The 17,983-nt window shown below is 42.1% G+C and overlaps 1 protein-coding gene across 1 annotated transcript in view; it reads left to right on the top strand.

Annotated features, from left to right (window-relative positions):
- LOC109917977 (sodium/potassium-transporting ATPase subunit beta-3-like) overlaps positions 1-17,983 on the top strand; it is a 56,731-nt gene that overhangs the window by 37,445 nt on the left and 1,303 nt on the right. The window contains exon 6 of the mRNA XM_020517874.2: positions 17,477-17,554. Within this exon, the coding sequence (XP_020373463.1) occupies positions 17,477-17,554 (78 nt within the window). The remainder of the gene's footprint in view (positions 1-17,476; positions 17,555-17,983) is intronic.

Raw genomic sequence — 17,983 nt, forward strand, 5'->3', positions numbered from 1 at the left:
ACACACACCACCACACACGCACACACACTACCACACACACACATACACAGCCTTATCTTGTTTGTGTAATGTTTACTTTTCTTTTAGTAGAGAGGACTCATTGTCTCTGTTTCACACCTGAATTTACACCCATTTTATATCTATTTTTCTCTTTCACCATCATTAACTATTCCTTTGTCTATTGCATTGGGCCCCTGCTTCTGTCAAAAGTATAGAAAAAGAAATTTTCCAACCCCTTTCAGTTTTAAGGAGAGCTGTACTGGACTCGAAACATTAACTTTGTTTGTGTCTCCACAGCTGCTGCAGACCTGCTGAGTTTCTCCAGTATTGTCTGTGTTTGTATGTGGAGGAATGTGTTGGTTATTTCACCTACATAACAACCTGCTCTGCCCCCATTAATCCAGATAAAACATCCTCATCTTTTATAGGGAATGTTGCGAAAGGAACTTCCAGATCTTGAAGTTCAAAGTTTTACACTAGTGCATCAAAGTTGAACAAGTAGCAATACCTCAGTCCAAATAATATAGAATAAAACAAAGGACTGCGGATGCAGGAGATCTGAAACAACAAAAACAGAAATTGCTGAAGAAACTCAGCAGGTCAGGCAACTTCTGTGGGGAGAGAAACAGAGTTAATGTTTCGAGTTCAGTGACCCTTCTTCAGAATCAAATAATGTAGAGGTGGAAGGTGAAGTCGAGAGGAATTTTTACTTTGGTTACTGAAAATATACTGCGAGCTTGCCCAGTCTCCTACACATTTTGCAAAATACTTTGCTCCTTTAACCATGCTTTCCATTATCTACTTCAAAGCTCATTCCCGAGTTTTTGACTTTCACCTTTTAATATTTATGATCGATCATTTCAATTTGCTCCGTGCCAAGGTTCCTTTTCCCTTCTGACGTGACCATGAACTAAAGATGTTCTCTCTGTACTGCCCATGACCAGAGCCAGCTATTGCATCTCTGAGTCCTGGAGTCTGCATTTTCAATATTGCGTATTGGTTATATGTAGATTGATTGATTAGAATTCTGGTCTATTGCTAACATACTTATGATTTTAAAATTCTATTGTTTGTTCTGCATAACAATTTATAAAGAAGTCTTTCATCCATAGATATATAATTAAAACATTGAAATCTTAGTTACTTTTCCAATTGTACTTGGGTATAATTTCATATTTGGGTGTTTATCTAATGGAATAACATATTTATTCAATATTTATGTATAAGGATTTTCTTTCCCCTAGTCGTGAATTGTATCCTGCAGATCTGCTTTATTCTATCCTATTTGATGGTAATGTAATGTTGCTTATGTAGTTATCAGTCCCTGTACTCCTGGTCAAACTATTGCTCTGTAGTTGAGTCCTGGCTTCCCACTTCCTCGTTGAGCCCAAGCTTGCTCCCTAAGTGCCAGCTCCCATCCTCCGCCCTTGACCTGCCTACTCAGCGAACACATGACACGCCTCAGGTTCCATCAAGATTCTTGCCGTGGTTCCAAAGATTTGGAGTTCTGAATCTGCCTCCAGCTCTCCGTGACAGGTGAGAGTAAAAGGAACGTGGGAGAAGTGCAGAAACAAGTAATGCATCATGGGCAAGCAATGGCCTAGTGGTATTATCGCTAGACTATTAATCCAGAAACTCAGGTAATGTTCTGGGGACTGAGTTCGAATTCTGCCGTGGCACGTGATGCAATTAAAAGATGACCATGAAACCATCACCAATTGTCAGGAAAAGCCCATGTGGTTCACTGCCATCCTTATCTGGTCTGGCCTGCATGTGACTCCAGACCCAAATCAATATGGTTGACACTTAACTGCCTTCTGGAAAGTTAGGAAGGAGCAATAAATGCTGCCCTAGCCAATGACACCCACATCCAATGAATGAAGTGAAAAAGTACTAAGAAGACTTCTATAATGAAAGACACCATATGAGAGGTGATCTGGCTGAGAGATATGTAGGAAATGAGAGAGAATTCGGGAGTGATTTGCATTAAGAGTAAGAAGCACATTTAGACATCAGTAAATTAAGACCAATAAAAGCAAAGAGTTAAAGTGAGAAACAAAGGGGCTGAAAAACCCATACTGCCCTCTTTCTCACCAACCATCCCCATCAGCCCTGCTAATGATCACTGCCACAAGAGAACAGTTACTTCAAGAATTCTGTCTCACACTTGATTGAATGAAATTGTCTAAACTTCCAAGTAAAGTTGTATTTGCATTCCTACATGGGTAGACCATACACTTTCTGTTCTCTTTTTTCAGCTCCTACCCCCCACACACAACAGTAAAACCTTGTTTAAGTGACACTTACCGATTGCTCCTGTGATTCAGCTGTTGTGGGTGAAGGCAGCAACGTACACCATCTTTTCAATCACTTCTCCCTCCAGCCAGGATGGGGTTCAAGGCTTTGTTGTCATCCAATGATAAAAGTAGCGAGTGTTGGAAATGCTCAGTAGATCAAGCAGCATCTGTGGAATGATAGCGTTAATAGGTGGTGTTTCATGTGACAGAGTTAATGGGTGGTATTTACGGTTCCCGAAGTGGCCTATGCCAAGTGGTTGGGGAACCGATGGGGTAACTTGTGTTGCTTCCCAGCTTAAGGCACCAGTTATTTAGTGCTTCCTGGGTACCGTCTATGACATTTGTGTCCATATATCCTGCTCAAAGACTGCTTGGCTGCTGGGAAGCTGGGAGCATCAGTGAAATGGCAGCTACTTCAAAGGACTTCACTGGAGGTCGTTCCTGGATCCCTCGGCTCGGATAAGTGACAGATGTCACATTCAATACCGCCCATGAACTCTGTCACAGGAAATACCGCCCATTAACTGTGGTGTGGGTGAGGTGGTATAAGTTCTTTATACCAGAAATGTCACTTAAAATTGTCTATGTATTCTGTTACAGTTTGAGACCGCTTTTAAGAAAAACTATATGAATCGAATAGTTTCTGTGTTGAGTGTGCCGGTGGATTTACTTTTTTTGTTTGAAAAGATTAAATTTTATTTTGTGGAATGTGAGTGTCAGTGGATGGGCCAGGTGATGGAGGGAGTGAATGTTTAAGATCGTGTGTGGCAACTCTATCCTGGACAGTGTCCTGTTTGTTGAGTGTTGCAGCTGCACTCCCCAAAGTGAGTTACTCACTGTATCATTCCCAGATTCTGACCTGCTCTTGCAACTACAGCACACATGTAGCTGGTCCAGTTAATGTTCTGGTTATCAATAAGCTCTGACACTTATAGTGGGAGATTGAACATTGGTAACACAATGAAATGTGTCGTGGAGAGATGGTTTGATTTTCTTTGTTGGAGGTGGTCATTGCTGACACTTGAGACACAAATGGTGCTTGCTGCATACCAGCCCAAACATGAATTTTCTTCAGTTGGTTCGCTGTGTGGCTGTGGAGTGCTTCAGTAATCTGAGGAGCCCTAAATGGTATAGAATATTGTGCAATCTTCAACAGATGTCTCCTCTGACTTTATGATGGAGGAAGGGTTGATTGAAGCAGCTGAAGATGACTGGGATGAGGACACTGCCCTGAGAAACTACTGCAGAGACATTCTGGTGATTGATCTTGAGGAACACAAAGTTGTGGACTTCACAAGCTTCAAAATCTCCCCTCCCCCTACCGCATCCCAAAACCAGCCCAGCTTGTCCCTGCCTCCCTAACCTGTCCTTCCTCCCACCCCCATCTCCTACCTACTAACCTCATCCCACCCCCTTGACCTGTCCGTCCTCCCTGGACTGACCTATCTCCTCCCTAACTCCCCACCCACACTCACCTTTACTGGCTCCAATCCCCACCTCTTTGACCTGTCTGTCTCCTCTCTACCTATCTTCTCCTCTATCTATCTTCTATCCGCCTCCCCCTCTCTCCCTATTTATTTCAGAACCCCCTTCCCCTCCCCCATTTCTGAAGAAGGGTCTAGGCCCGAAACGTCAGCTTTCCTGCTCCTCTGATGCTGCTTGGCCTGCTGTGTTCATCCAGCTCTATACCTTGTTATCACAAAATTCTTCCTCCTGCTCAGTATGGCTCTAGCCAGTGCAGCGTTATCCTACATGTCCAGTGACATCAACATTTATAGGGCTCCTTAACGTTACAGTTGATCTTCTTTGTGGTGATGCGTTTTACTTTCATTGTGTTATAGATGATAGATCCTCAAAGGGAGATTTTCCATGTCTTCCCACATTTAGTGTCAATGATTTTCTCTGTGTATTAATAGTTGGTAAGGGGCCCGATTCAAAACACATATTCAAACTCTGTCTCCATTTATGTTCCAGCATCTTTAATTCATTGAGCCAATTCGTTTTCATAATCTCACACATTCTTTGTGTAAACATACAATTGTACTGAGGAGGTTTTTCAAACTTACGACCTACATCTGATTTGATTTATAAATTAATTTATATTTACTCAGTATGGCATTGAATCATTGCTGCAGGCCACACCTGGGCTTGAGTGTGTTCAGTGACATTCACCATCCACACCACAGAGAAAGCTCACTGAAAATGGGAGGCAATATCCTCGTGGTATTACCACTAGACTATTAATCAGAGACCCAGCTGATGTTCTGGGAACTCAGGTTCGAGTCCCACCGTAGCAGATGGTGAAATTTGAATTCCAAAATATTCTCAAGTTAAGTGTCTAATGATGTCCAGTGTCAGGGAAAACCCATCTGGATTCACTAATGTCCATTAGGGAAGGAAACTGCCATCCTTACCTGGTCTGGCCTACACATGACTCCAGACCCACAGCAATGTGGTTGACTCTTAACTGCCCTCCGGGCCATTAGGGATGGGAGTAAACACTGGCCTAGCCAGCGATACCTACATCCTATGAACCAATTTTTAAAAATTTATGGAATACGAGTATCACTATCAGGGCCATATTTGTTCATCACTAATTACCATTAAGAAGGTGAGGGTGAGCTGCTTTGTTGAACTGCTGCAGTCCACCTGCTCTAAGTTGACTCACAATGCCCTTAGGGAGGGAATTCCAGGATTTTGACCCAGCGACAGTGAAGGAATGGCAATATATTTCCAAGTCAGGATGGTGAGTGGCTTGGAGGGGAACTTGCACAGGGTGGTGTTCCCATATATCTGCTCCCCCTTGTATCTACCAGTGACACCCACATGCCCAAATGAATGAAATTTTAAACATTTTGCGAGCCTATCAGCTTGGTAAAAGCTGACCAGCAATCTGGGGCTCTCCTATGCCAGATGCCACTAACCAGAGGCTGTCAGTTGAGGCCCAGCCTTCAGGAGATGCATTAGTGAGACGGTAAGTGATTTTCTTTTGTTTCTTGTGGTTGCTGGAAGAGGATTCGGAGGCAATGCTGCTAGTTGCCCACAGATTGGGCAAACAAAGTCCACCTCCACTTTTCTCCCAAACTGGTTGACGGGACACCCTGGTTTCCAGGGACCAGTTCCTATTTTCCAATTGGGAAACCAGCCATTTTTCATACCTGCTCTGCAAGTGACAAGTTGAGGCCTTTAATGTGGCCATTAATTAACCACTATAAGGCCTTAACTGATGGCAGGGAAGTAAGTCTCCATTAGACCATTTAACCAACACTTACTTAGTGAGGGGGTTTGTATCTTGCCAGGGCCAATTATTTCTCTGCCATCTCGTTCACAAATTCCAGGGAGGGGAGAATTCCATCCCAGTTTTTTTTTTGCTGGTTATGTCATTTTATTTTACTTTCATTCTGCAAACTTGCAATGAGGTTATGTTACTCCATAAGGTGCAAGTACTGTATAGCTTCAGGGGTCTAAAATTCAGTGACATTGTTAGCTATATGAAGCTGGACAAATTCAGGTCAGATATTCTGTTTACCCAACTTACAGGACGCTGACCTTCAATAATTTTTGATTTTCTTTATGTACTTGTGATATTGTGTGCTGTAACACTGAAATTGTTCAAGACAGTCAAACGTTCCATTCTGAAATTACACATGGATTACAAACATACGTGATGAGACAGTAAGGGAGAAGGTGGGCTAGTAATCCAGACCAAGGCGAACGTTCTGGGGACTGCAGTTCAAATCCCACCATTTTGTGGAATTAAAATTCTGTTAAGAAATCTGAAGTGTAAACTGGTCTCTGTATCAATGACCTTGAAACCTATTACCATTTAAGACTGTAAGATGTAGGAGTGGAACTAGATCATTCGGCTTATCAAGTCTGCTCCACCATTCAATGAGATCATGGGAGATCTGATAATCGTCAACTCCACTTTCCTGTCTTTACCCCATAAACCCTTGATTCCCTTCCTGGATAAAAATCTGTCTGTCTCAGCCTTGAATATACTTAATGACCCAACCTTGATAGCTGTCTGCAGTAAAGAATTCCACAGATTTACTCTCCTCTGAGAGAAGAAATTCCTCCTCATCTCTGTCTTAAATGTGCAGCCCCTCACTCTGAGATGATGTCCCCTGGTCCTAGACTTGCCCACAAGGGGAAACAATCTTTCTGCATTTACCCTGTTGAATCCCTTTAGAATCTTGAATGTTTCAATAAGATCACCTCTCAATCTTATAAATTCCAATGAGAACAAGCCCAACCTACTCAACTTCACCTCATTATACGGTCCCTCCATACCCAGGATCAGTTGATTGAATCTTCTCTGGACCTTTTTTCTTATTCATTCACGGGATGAGGGCATCGCTGGCCAGGCAGCATTTATTGTCCATCCCTAATTGCCCAGAGGGCAGTTAAGAGTCAACCACATTGCTGTGGGTCTGGAGTCACATGTAGGCCAGACCAGGTAAGGATGGCAGTTTCCTTCCCTAAAGGGCATTAGTGAACCAGATGGGTTCCTCCGACAATGGATTCATGGTCATTGTTAGATTTTTATTAAAATTGAAATCAAATTCCACCATCTGCTGTGGCAGGATTATGAACCCAGGCTCCCAGAACATTATCTGGGTCTCTGGATTAACAGTCCAGCAATAATACCACTAGGCCACTGCCTCCCCTCCAATGCTAGTGTATCTTTCCTTAGATAAGGGGCCCAAAACTGCTCACTGTGTTCCAGCTGTGGTCTGACTAGTGCCTTGTATAGTTTAACAAAACAATCTCAAAATCATATAGCTCTCCATCTTCTGAATGGTGGCTTGTGTTTCCTTGCACTTGTTTGGACACTTCTGGAAATGGTTAATAGAACTGTGGGTGTGCATGGAGAAGATAGCAAAAAAAACAGAAAGGGATTTAGGAAGTGTTTGAAAGCAGGGATGAGATAACACTGCAGTGGCTGGGAACATGGTCGTTGTTGATGATGGAGCAGAAGAAATGATAAATTCTATACACAGAGATTTGGCAATACAGAACTTGAGTATTACCAAAATGTTTTGTCAATGCTTTTCACATCACACGCATCAAGACAATTTGCAAGAATACCAATGCAAGGGAAACGCTAACATTTACATTGCATACAGTAAAATGACCAGTGAAATGCTGTGTACAGTGTAAATGTTGGGTTGGTTGGCCTGACCTTCGTTGTTGATATCACCGTTATTAAGGAGGAGATTACAGAATACTAAGAAGTGCACTTTTTAAAATTCATTAACAGGATGAGGGTGTCGCTGGCTAGGCAGCATTTATTGCCCATCCCTAATTGCCCAGAGGGCAGTTAAGAGTCAACCATATTGCTGTGGGTCTGGAGTCACATGTCGGCCTGTAGGATGGTAAAGTAGGGCTGAGTCAGCATGGCTTTGTCAAGGGAAGGTCATGCGTGAGAAATGTTTTGGAATTCTTTGAGGATGCAATGAGCAAGTTCGACAAGGAGAGCTAGTGGATGTCATCAGTTTAGATTTCCAGAAGGCCTTTGATAGAGTGCTACATAGGAAGCTGCTGTATAAGAGTCCATTGTGTTAGGGGAAAGGTACTGACATGGATAGGGGATCGGCTGATTGGCAGAAGGCAGAGTGTGGGGATAAAGGGATATTTTTCACAATAGCAGCCGTTGGCTAATGGATTTCCACAGGGGTCAGTGTTGGGGCCACAACTATTCACGTTATACATTAATGATCTAGACAAAGGAACTGAGGACAATGTTGCTAGGTTTGCAGAATGACACAAAGCTAGGTGGAGGGACAGGTAGTGTTGACGAAGCGGGGAGGCTGCAGAAGGATTTGGACAGGCTATGAGAATGGACAAAGAAGTGGCAGATGAAGTAAAATGTGGGAAAGTGTGAGGTTATGCAGTTTGGTAGGCAGATTAGGGGCATAGGCTATTTGCTAAGGCTCGGAAATCTGAAGCACAAAGGAAATTTGGAGTCCTAGTTCAGGATTCACTTCAGGCTAATATGCAAGTTCAGTTGGCAGTTAGGAAGGCAAATGCAAAGTTAGCATTCATTTTAAGAGGGCTGGAATACAAGAACAGAGATGTACTGCTGAGGCTGTATAAGGCTTTGGTCAGACTGCATTTGGAATATTTTGAACAGTTTACAGCCCTGTATCTAAGGAATGATGTGCTGGTGTTGGAAGAGGTCCAGAGGAGGTTTACAAGAATGATCCTGGGGATGAAGGGCTTGTCATATGAGGAGTGGTTGAGGAGTCTAGGTCTGTACTCGATGGAATTTAGAAGGATGGGCGGGGGGTGCGATCTGATTGAAACTTGGAAGCCTGAGTAGAGTGGACATGGCGAAGATGTTTTCACTAGTAGGAGAAACTGGGACAGTATTAGAGTGAAGGGGTGACCCTTTAGTACTGAGATGAGAAGGAATTTCTTCAGCCAGAGGGTGGTGAATCTGTGGAACCTGTTGCCTCAGAGGGCTGTGAAGGTTGAGACATTGAGTGTGTTTAAGGCAGAGATGGATAGGTTGTTGATTAGTAAGGGGATCAAGGATTACAGGGCAAACATATCAGCCATGACCGAATGCGTGGCAGACTTGATGGGTCGAATGGCCTAATTCTGCTCCTATAAATTATGGACTTTCCTTTTGAATTGATGTTCTTCCCAATGAGATCCAAACAAAAAGATTTGACAATAGTTGTCTTTTACCAGCAGCACTGAAACAGGGCTGTGATCACGGGTGGAAATTGATGAGTGTATATAAGGCTGTACGAGGTGAGCCGCAGTGAAAACAGCACAAGGAGCTTATTTAATTTACTGCAGCGTAGGGAGCTACTAAAACCTGGCAAGGGATATGGGTGAGAATGAATGGATGGATCAGCTGTTGTTTGAAGAGAAGTAACTTGTGAGGCATGGGGCATCCCATTAGTGTTTAGGGAGCCGAAAGAAAATCTTTGGCACGTCTGTATCCAGCTAGTGTGAGTTATGGTTCTTTCAGATCTTATTGGGTGGGCATTTAGGGAGAGGCCTCAGGAATGACCAGCCTGTGGACTGAATGGAGTGTCACTGCCTTATGGGTTTGCAGATACTGTTAAAAGCAAAGTTGTGAGTAGTTTTTATGTCAAGCAAAGTACAGAACTACACAGTGAAAAGGTATTGCTTAAATCTAGTAAACGACGAGCAAGTTGTACTGTAGAATGTGGAGGATGCTGGAATGCTGAACAGTGCATTCACGCAGCACTGTTAATTACATTGAGGCCATGCCAGAACCCGTGTCATTTTTATTTACTTACTCTGTTGCTTTCAATCTTGACAGTTTCCTGTAATTTGAGCCTTTCCTGTCTGCTAAAGTTTCTCAAAACTGAAATACTTGATCAACCAATCTGTGAAGCCTAAAGGCATTGACACAGGCAACCACTCCCCCTTTTTAGATAAAACTTTGAGACAGTGTTCAGATTGATTGGGTGGGGGTAGGGGAGCGGATACATAGTGCGGAGGTTTCCTGTGACACCTTTATATTCACACAATTCAGGAGAGATGCCTGAGAATTACCCAGTGTTCAACATCACTCAATTATTTAAGAGTTAACAGACCTATCTAGAAGTTTAACAATTGGGAAAAGAATACTGTTGCATTGATTTTGTTTTAAGATGTTCAGTAGGAGATTCCTTCAAGAAAATATTGGGAGTGGGAATGGGCCAGTGAATGAGCTCATGCCCACTCCTTAGCACACTGTCGTATTGTATAACGGCACATTGTGCCAATTGAAAACCCTCTTGAAGTTTTGGGCCACACTCCAGGTATGTTTAAGATCATAAGAAATGGGAACAGGAGTAGGCCCTTCAGCCCCTCAAGCCTGCTGAACCTTTCAATAGGATCATGACTGATCTGATATTCCTCACGTCTACTTCCCTGCCCTTTCCCTGTAACCCTTGATTCCCCGACTGATCAAGAATCCATCTCAGCCTTAAATATACACAAGGACTCTGCTCCCACAGCTCTCTGTGGCAAGTTCTCACAACACTGTGTGAGAAGAAATTCCTCCTTATCTTTGTCTTAAATTGGTGCCCCTTTATTCTTTGCGCAGGATACCTTCAACACAAACAAAATTGATTCTTAACAAATGGTTCAATGAATAATATTCTGTAGAATATTATTCTGTGAGCTATATGCCTCTGATAGTGAAAAAAATGATGACTTTGAGGCTCAACAGCATCGTCAGAAGAAGATAGGAATTGACTGACAGTAACTATCAGTGTTCAGTGCTGATAGCTGGATTTATCACCTGTCCGTGTTCATTAACAGAAATCAGCATGAGATTTAAGCTTTTGGCGACCCTCCTTCAAACATTATTGTCTTTAAGGCAGAGGTAGAGGGAGTCTTGAGCGAGGAGTGTGAGATTAGCCGGGCTGTGGTTACAATCAGATTGAATCAGGCATGATCTCCCTGACTGGAGGAGCAGGCTTTGAGAGGCTGAGTTTAACTCCTCATTCATATATTCAGAAATATTAACCTTGTGAACTGGAGACAGAGTCACGCTGGTGGTTATGTGAATTCAGTGTGGAGCTGGTCTGACTCCAGTTCTTACTATCTCCTGGTTATGTGAATTGTTGCAATATACTGCATTCTGAAACAGAATGATGAAATGCCCAATGAGTTAACCAGTTTTGGTTTATCTTAATCCATTCATTTGGTTCTAGTTATGTATTAATTGACATGAAGTCTCTTCTGCCCATCTGCTAACTTCAATACAGATATTGTTGTATGGTTCTGATGTGTGAGTATTTAAACAGGTAAAGTTACCGTTGTCTGACCAGCCCACAGGGCTGCTCAGGGAGAGACAGCTGGTGATGGTTTAATCTGAGGGTCACCATGCCTCACGTGAGGGGAGAAGTCGAGAAGGAGAGTCCTTCATGGTAACCTCAGCTGGTGTGGGGATTGAACCCACACTGTAGTATCACTCTGCATTGTAAACCAGCCTTCCAGCCAATTGAGCTAATCGACCCCCAGTACAAAGAACAAAGAAAATTACAGCACAGGAACAGGCCCTTTGGCCCTCCAAGCTTGCGCCGATCCAGATCCTCTATCTAAACCTGTCGCCTATTTTCCAAGGATCTGTATCCCTCTGCTCCCTACCCATTCATGTATCTGTCTAGATACATCTTAAATGACGCTATCGTGCCCGCCTCTACCATCTCCGCTGGCAATGCATTCCAGGTACCCACCACCCTCTGCGTAAAGAACTTTCCACGCATATCTCCCTTAAACTTTTCCCCTCTCACCTTGAAATTGTGACCCCAAATAATTGAGTCCCTCACTCTGGGAAAAAGCTTCTTGCAATCCACCCTGTCTATACCTCTCATGGTTTTGTAAACCTCAATCAGGTCCCCCCTCAACCTCCGGTTATACTTAGCCATGTTGAAAGCAGAGATGATTTGTATAAGTCCAGAAATAGGTTTTTATGCTGAATTCAATTTTGGATGTATTAATAACTTTGAAAGAGATTGATGCAGTAATTATATCAATTAAATACATAATTAGAAGCAAAATTAACAGATTAAAATAAACCAGAACTGGTTAACTCATTGGGCGTTTCATCATTCTGAATGCAGAGTATTACAAGAATTCACATAACCACCAGCGTGACTCTGTCTCCAGTTCACCACGTTAATATTTCTGAATATATGAATGAGGAGTTAAAGCCATCCTCTCAAAGCCTGCTCCTCCAGTCAGGGAGATCATGGCTGATTCAATCTGATTGTAACCACAGCCCGGTTAATCTAACACTCCTTGCTCATCAAGACTCTCTCTATCTCTGCCTTAAAGACTCTGCTCTCACTGCCTTTTGAAGAAGAGTTTGAAGAGCTCATGACTCTGAGAGAAAACATGCCTTCACATCTTTTGTCATTGAACATAAAACATAGAACAGTACAGCGCAGTACAGGCCCTTTGGCCCGCGATGTTGTGCCGACCTATTATCCTACTAAGATCATTCTACCCTGCGTACCCTACATTTTAATATTCTCCATGTGCCTATCCAAGAGTCGCTTAAAAGTCCCTAAAGTATCTGACTCCACTACCACTGCCGACAGCGCATTCCACGCGCACCCACCACTCTCTGTGTGAAGAACCTACCTCTGACATCTCCCCATACCTTCCTCCAATCACCTTAAAATTATGCCCCCTCGTAATAGTCATTTCTGCCCTGGGAAAAAGTCTATCTATGCCTCTCATCAACTTGTAAACCTCTATCATCCTTCTTCGCTCCAATTAAAAAAGCCCTAGCTCCCTCAACCTTTCCTCATAAGACCTGCCCACCAGTCCAGGCAGCATCCTGGTAAATCTCCTCTGCACCCTCTCGAAAGCTTCCACATCTTTCCTATAATGAGGTGACCAGAACTGAACACAATGTTCCAAGTGTGGTCTAACCATGGTTTTATAGAGCTGCAGCATAACCTCACGGCTCTTAAACTCAATTCCCCTGCCAATGAAAGCCAACATACCATACGCCTTCTTTACAACCCTATCAACTTGGGTAGCAACTTTGAGGGATCTATGGACGTGGGCCCCAAGATCCCTCTGTTCCTCCACACTGCCGAGAATCCTGCCATTAACCCTGTATTCTGCATTCAAATTCGACCTTCCAAAATGAATCACTTCACACTTTTCTGGGTTGAATTCCATCTGCCACTTCTTTGCCTAGCTCTGCATCCTGTCAATGTCCCGTTGCAACCTACAACAGCCCTCCACGCTGTCCACAACTCCATCAACCTTCGTGTCATCGGCAAACTTACTAACCCACCCTTCCACTTCCTCATCCAAGTCATTTATAAAGATCACAAAGAGCAGGGGTCCCAGAACAGATCCCTACAGAACACCACTGGTCACCAAGCTCCAGGCTGAATACTTTCCATCAACTACCACCCTCTGTCTTCTATTGGACAGCCAGTTTTGTATCCAGATAGCCAGATTTCCATGAATCCCATGCCTCCTTGCTTTCTGAATGAGCCTACCATGTGGAACCTTATCAAATGCCTTGCTAAAATCCATATACACCACATCCACTGTTCTACATAGAACAGTATAGCACAGGAACAGGCCCTTCAGCCCAACATGTTTCTGCCAACCATGATGCCATTCTAAATTAATCCCATCTGTCTGCACATGCTCCATATCCCTCTATTCCCTGCCTGTTCAGGTGTCTGTATAAATGCCTCTTAAACATTGCTAACATATCTGCTTCTACCATGTTCCTTGGCAGCATGTACTAGACACCTACCACACATTGTGTAAAAAATTTTCTTTGCATGTCTCCTTTAAACATTCCCCCATCACCTTAAATTTATGCCCCCTAGTATTTGACATTTCCATACTGGCAGAGCTCCGACTATCCATCCTATCCATGCATCTCATGCAGGACCCTTTATTTTTAAACAGTGACCACTAGTTCTAGATTTTCCCATAAGAGAGAATTTCCTTTCCACATTTACTCTGCCAGGATTCCTAAAGATCTTATGTTTCAATTCAGTCATTTCTTACAGTTCTAAATTGTGGTCAGCATAAGCCAGGTTTATCCAACCTTCCCTGGGAATACAACCTACCCATTCCAACAACTAGCCCCATAAACCTTCTCTGAACTGCTTCCAGTGCATTTACATCCTTCTGTAAATAAAGGAACACAGTACTCTGGATGTGGTATCACCAATGCCCTGTATAACAGAAGCATAACTTCCCTCCTTCAGGATTCAATTCCCCTCACAATAAATAAGAACACACCTTTACCTTTCCTGATTACTTGCTGTACCTGCATACTAATATTTTGTGATTCATGTTCCAGGAGACCCAGATCAGATCCATGTACATCTCAGAGCTCTACAATCTCTCTCTCTCTCTTACCATTTAGATAAAATCATAATTTTTATTCATCCTGCCAAACATGGACACATTCACAGATGGGTAGGGGAGGTGCTGATGCATTAGAAATATCTCTGGATTCGTGATCCAGAAGGCCAGGCTAATGCTGAGGGATCGTGTTCACCAGGGCAGGTGGTGGGATTTAAAACTCAATTAATTTGGAATTAGAAGTTAGTTCATCACGATCTTCATTATCGGAGGGATGTGATAGCACTGGGAGACAGTGCAGAGGGAGATTTAACAGGATGTTGCCTGGGCTGGAGAGTTTAAGTATCAAAGAGAGATTGGACAGACTGGGTTGAGATGGATAAAATTATGAGGGGCATAGATAGGGTAGCCAGGAAGGAACCTTTCCCCTTGATAGAGGGATCAATGACCAGGGATGTAGATTTAAGGGAAGGGCCAGGAGGTTTAAAGGAGATGAGAGGAAAAGATTTTTCACCCAGAGGGTGCTAAGGGTGGTATAGGTGGAAACCCTCATCATATTTGAGAAATATTTAGATGTGCATGGGGTTTGCCAAGGCATCGTGCTGGGAAATGGGATTGGAATGGTCAGGTGGTTGTTTTTGACTGGCATGGACATGATGGGCCAAAAGGCCTTTCACCATGTTGTAAATCTCTTTGACCGTATGATAATGTTCACACATTATACTCTGTATCTATATTCCTTTGTAGCCTCTGTGTGTTTAATTGCCCTTAGCCTTATTGAACTAGTTTTATCAATCCATTTAATTTACAAATAGAATGAGTTACAGCAGAAAGCTAAAGTAGAACAGACATTTGACATTTAAAGAAAAAGGAAAGCAGCAGATGAGTTTCTACATGGCTAATGTCTTGAGAATTGCATAATTGATTATTGCTCGTTGGGATGTTCTAAATGTGTTCTTTACCAATCTGTAAAGGTCAGTGTCTAAATCAGTGTCACCCACAAATAAAATGTCACCTGTGTATTAGAATTCAAATGCACTTTTGCTAAAATGAAGTTTTAGAATTTAGAAGTTTCCAATTTAGATGATTTACTTGTAACTATTCTGTTGGTGCTTTTCTGTTTTAAATTTTAGGAGCCTGATGTTTACACTATTCTGTCCTTTTGACACTTAGTTTGAAAAAGTGCTCGTCCTCTGCTAGCAAGACAGAAATTTCACATCAAACTGAACGTGCACTTGAAGGAAAATATCAAATTTGAGAAATTAATTACTTTTGTTGAGATGTGCGTATTCATGTTATGTATATCAAATGAAAGAATCTAAAATTTAGAGTTTTATATAGTCGTAGAGTTTGAATGGTTGCAGTGAGTAGCTCCACAGTTGTAGGGTGTCTTTAATTTCCTTCTTCTCCAACTGCACCTCCGTAAAAATACAGTGAGAGATAATGTGGGTTGAATTTAGTATATTGTACAGGACATTTGGGAAAGACAGAAATCTCGGAGAATGTGGAGGGATGGCTGTGCTGATTAATGATTGTATTGACACAGTAAGGAAGGATGATATAAGTCTGTGGAGGTAATAATGGAAAGTAAGGAGGTGGCAGACACATTGCATTGACTTCTTGCATCACTCTTCACAATGGAGGATACAAAAACGTTCCAGAGATAGCTGTAAATCAGAAAATGACAGGAGGGAGGAACTCAAGAATATTACAATCACCACATAAATGGTATAGAGTAAATTCTTGGATTTATGGGCTAGCAATTGCCTCTAACATTCCCTGTAAGCCACTCTGAGGTTTCAGTACAGCAATCTTCTGGTTCCAGAAATCGCTGCTACGTATGGACTTCAAAGGCTGGAAAGAAAATTAGAGGGAACACTATCTCTGTGCTGATGGAATTCATCTGAGGATCCTGGCTAGTGTGATTATTGTTGAATTGGCTTTAGTTTTCCAAAAGTTCAGAAAAGGTTTCATTAGAATGGTAAGTCAGGAATGTAGCTCCTTCATTCAAAAAGAGAGGAAAACAGTAAAGAGGAAACGGGATGCTAGTTAAAACATACATCATAGGTAAAATGTTAGAAGCGATGATTAAAGATGTTATAGCAGTGTATTTAGAAAAGTTCACAGTAATGAGGCTGAGTCGACATGGTTGTGTTAAAGGGAAATCCTGTTTAATCAATTTATTAGAGTTCTTCCCAGAAGTAACGTGTTGTGGGTAAAGGGTGGTACAGTTTCCAGAAGGTGTTAGAGAAGGTGCCATATCAAAGGTCATTGCAGAAAAGAAAACCACATATTGTAAGGAGTAACATATACAGATAGAGGATTGGTTAGCTAATAGAAAACAGAGCAAACATAAGTGGGTTATTTTCTGTTTGGCACAATGTCAATGTGACAATGAACTGAAAAGTAAAGAGATAATGCTTTAGGGCATTGGTGAGACCCACATTGAGAATACTTTGTACAGTATTAGTCTCCTTATTTAAGGAAGGATGGAAATGCTTTGGAAGCAGTTCAGGGAAAGTTTATCAGACTAATACCTGGAATGGATGGGTTCCTTTTTGTGAGGAAATGTTGGGCAGACTTGGCTTTTATCAGCTGAAGTTTAAAGAGTAAGATGCGACTTGATTGAGATGGGTATAATCCTCAGGGATCGTGACAGGGTTGATGTGGAAAAGATGTGTCCTTTTGGATGACTGTTTAAAAATAAGGAGGTTGTCTAGTTAAGACAAAGATGAGAATTCTTTTCCTCCAAGCTGGTTGAGAGGCTTTGGAGCTCTATTTCTCAAAAGCCAGAGGATAATAGTTTCATGATAAGCAAGGCAGTGAAAGCTTATTTGGGGGATAAGGGGGCAACGTTCCCTCTAAGCTGCAGCTGTTGTGATATTCTGTACACACCGATTGCAGCAGTGACTTCCAATAGCAGATCGGGAAGTAAACAGTCAGACAGGGGAGCAGGCTTAACTCATCGAAGTGGCATCTGCTCCTGATTCATATGTTGTAATTATCAAAACATGTCTCTTGCAGCAAGTTTGTGACTTTTCTTTAACCTTTTGATTATAAGTGACCACTGAGGAGTAATAAATATCACTTAATGTTCACTTCCCTCCCTCAGCCTGACTGAAGAGACATAACAGGTCAACACTTGGGATTCATTCTGCTTGGGTCTGACAGACTCCCTCAATTCACTTAACCAGCAGTTTCAATATGTGCACAAAATGATGGCTCTGATGCTAAATCCATAATTTGTTTATTTTAAATTACCATATATTGCATATGCCTCTTTGAACCTCTGATCAGTTCAGTAATAGTATTCGAGTAAAGGATTGTAACCTCTTGCTTATATTTTACAGAAGGAGCCACAAGTCGATATAAAGTACTTTGGATCATTTGATAAAATGTACTACCCATATTATGGCAAAAAAGCCCATGTAAGTTTGTTTAAATTTTAATAACACAATTTTCTCCTCATGTTTAACATTGTCATTGTATATGAATGTTCACTGCTACATAGAAGATCTGTGCATGTCAGATGAATTGAAATTTCAGAGAAGACTATAAAGTGGGCTCTATCCCCAACTATCATTTACTCCTTACTCCTCCCCCCTCCCTATTTTCTGCACATTAACCAACATTTTCCTAGCTACCATCAGTTCCGAGGAAGGGTCACTGGACCTGAAACATTAACTCTGATTTTTCTTCACAGATGCTGCCAGACCTGCTGAGCTTTTCCAGCAATTTCTGTTTTTGTTCCTGATTTACAGCATCTGCAGTTTTCTTTTTCGGTTTTTATTCATAGATTTTCGTTAGTTAAAGGTTTCAAGGGAAGTGAAGGAAGTGGTAAATAGACTAGAGGTACA

This window comes from Rhincodon typus, chromosome 13, assembly GCF_021869965.1.
Source record: "Rhincodon typus isolate 14 chromosome 13, sRhiTyp1.1, whole genome shotgun sequence".
NCBI classification, from domain to species: domain Eukaryota; kingdom Metazoa; phylum Chordata; class Chondrichthyes; order Orectolobiformes; family Rhincodontidae; genus Rhincodon; species Rhincodon typus.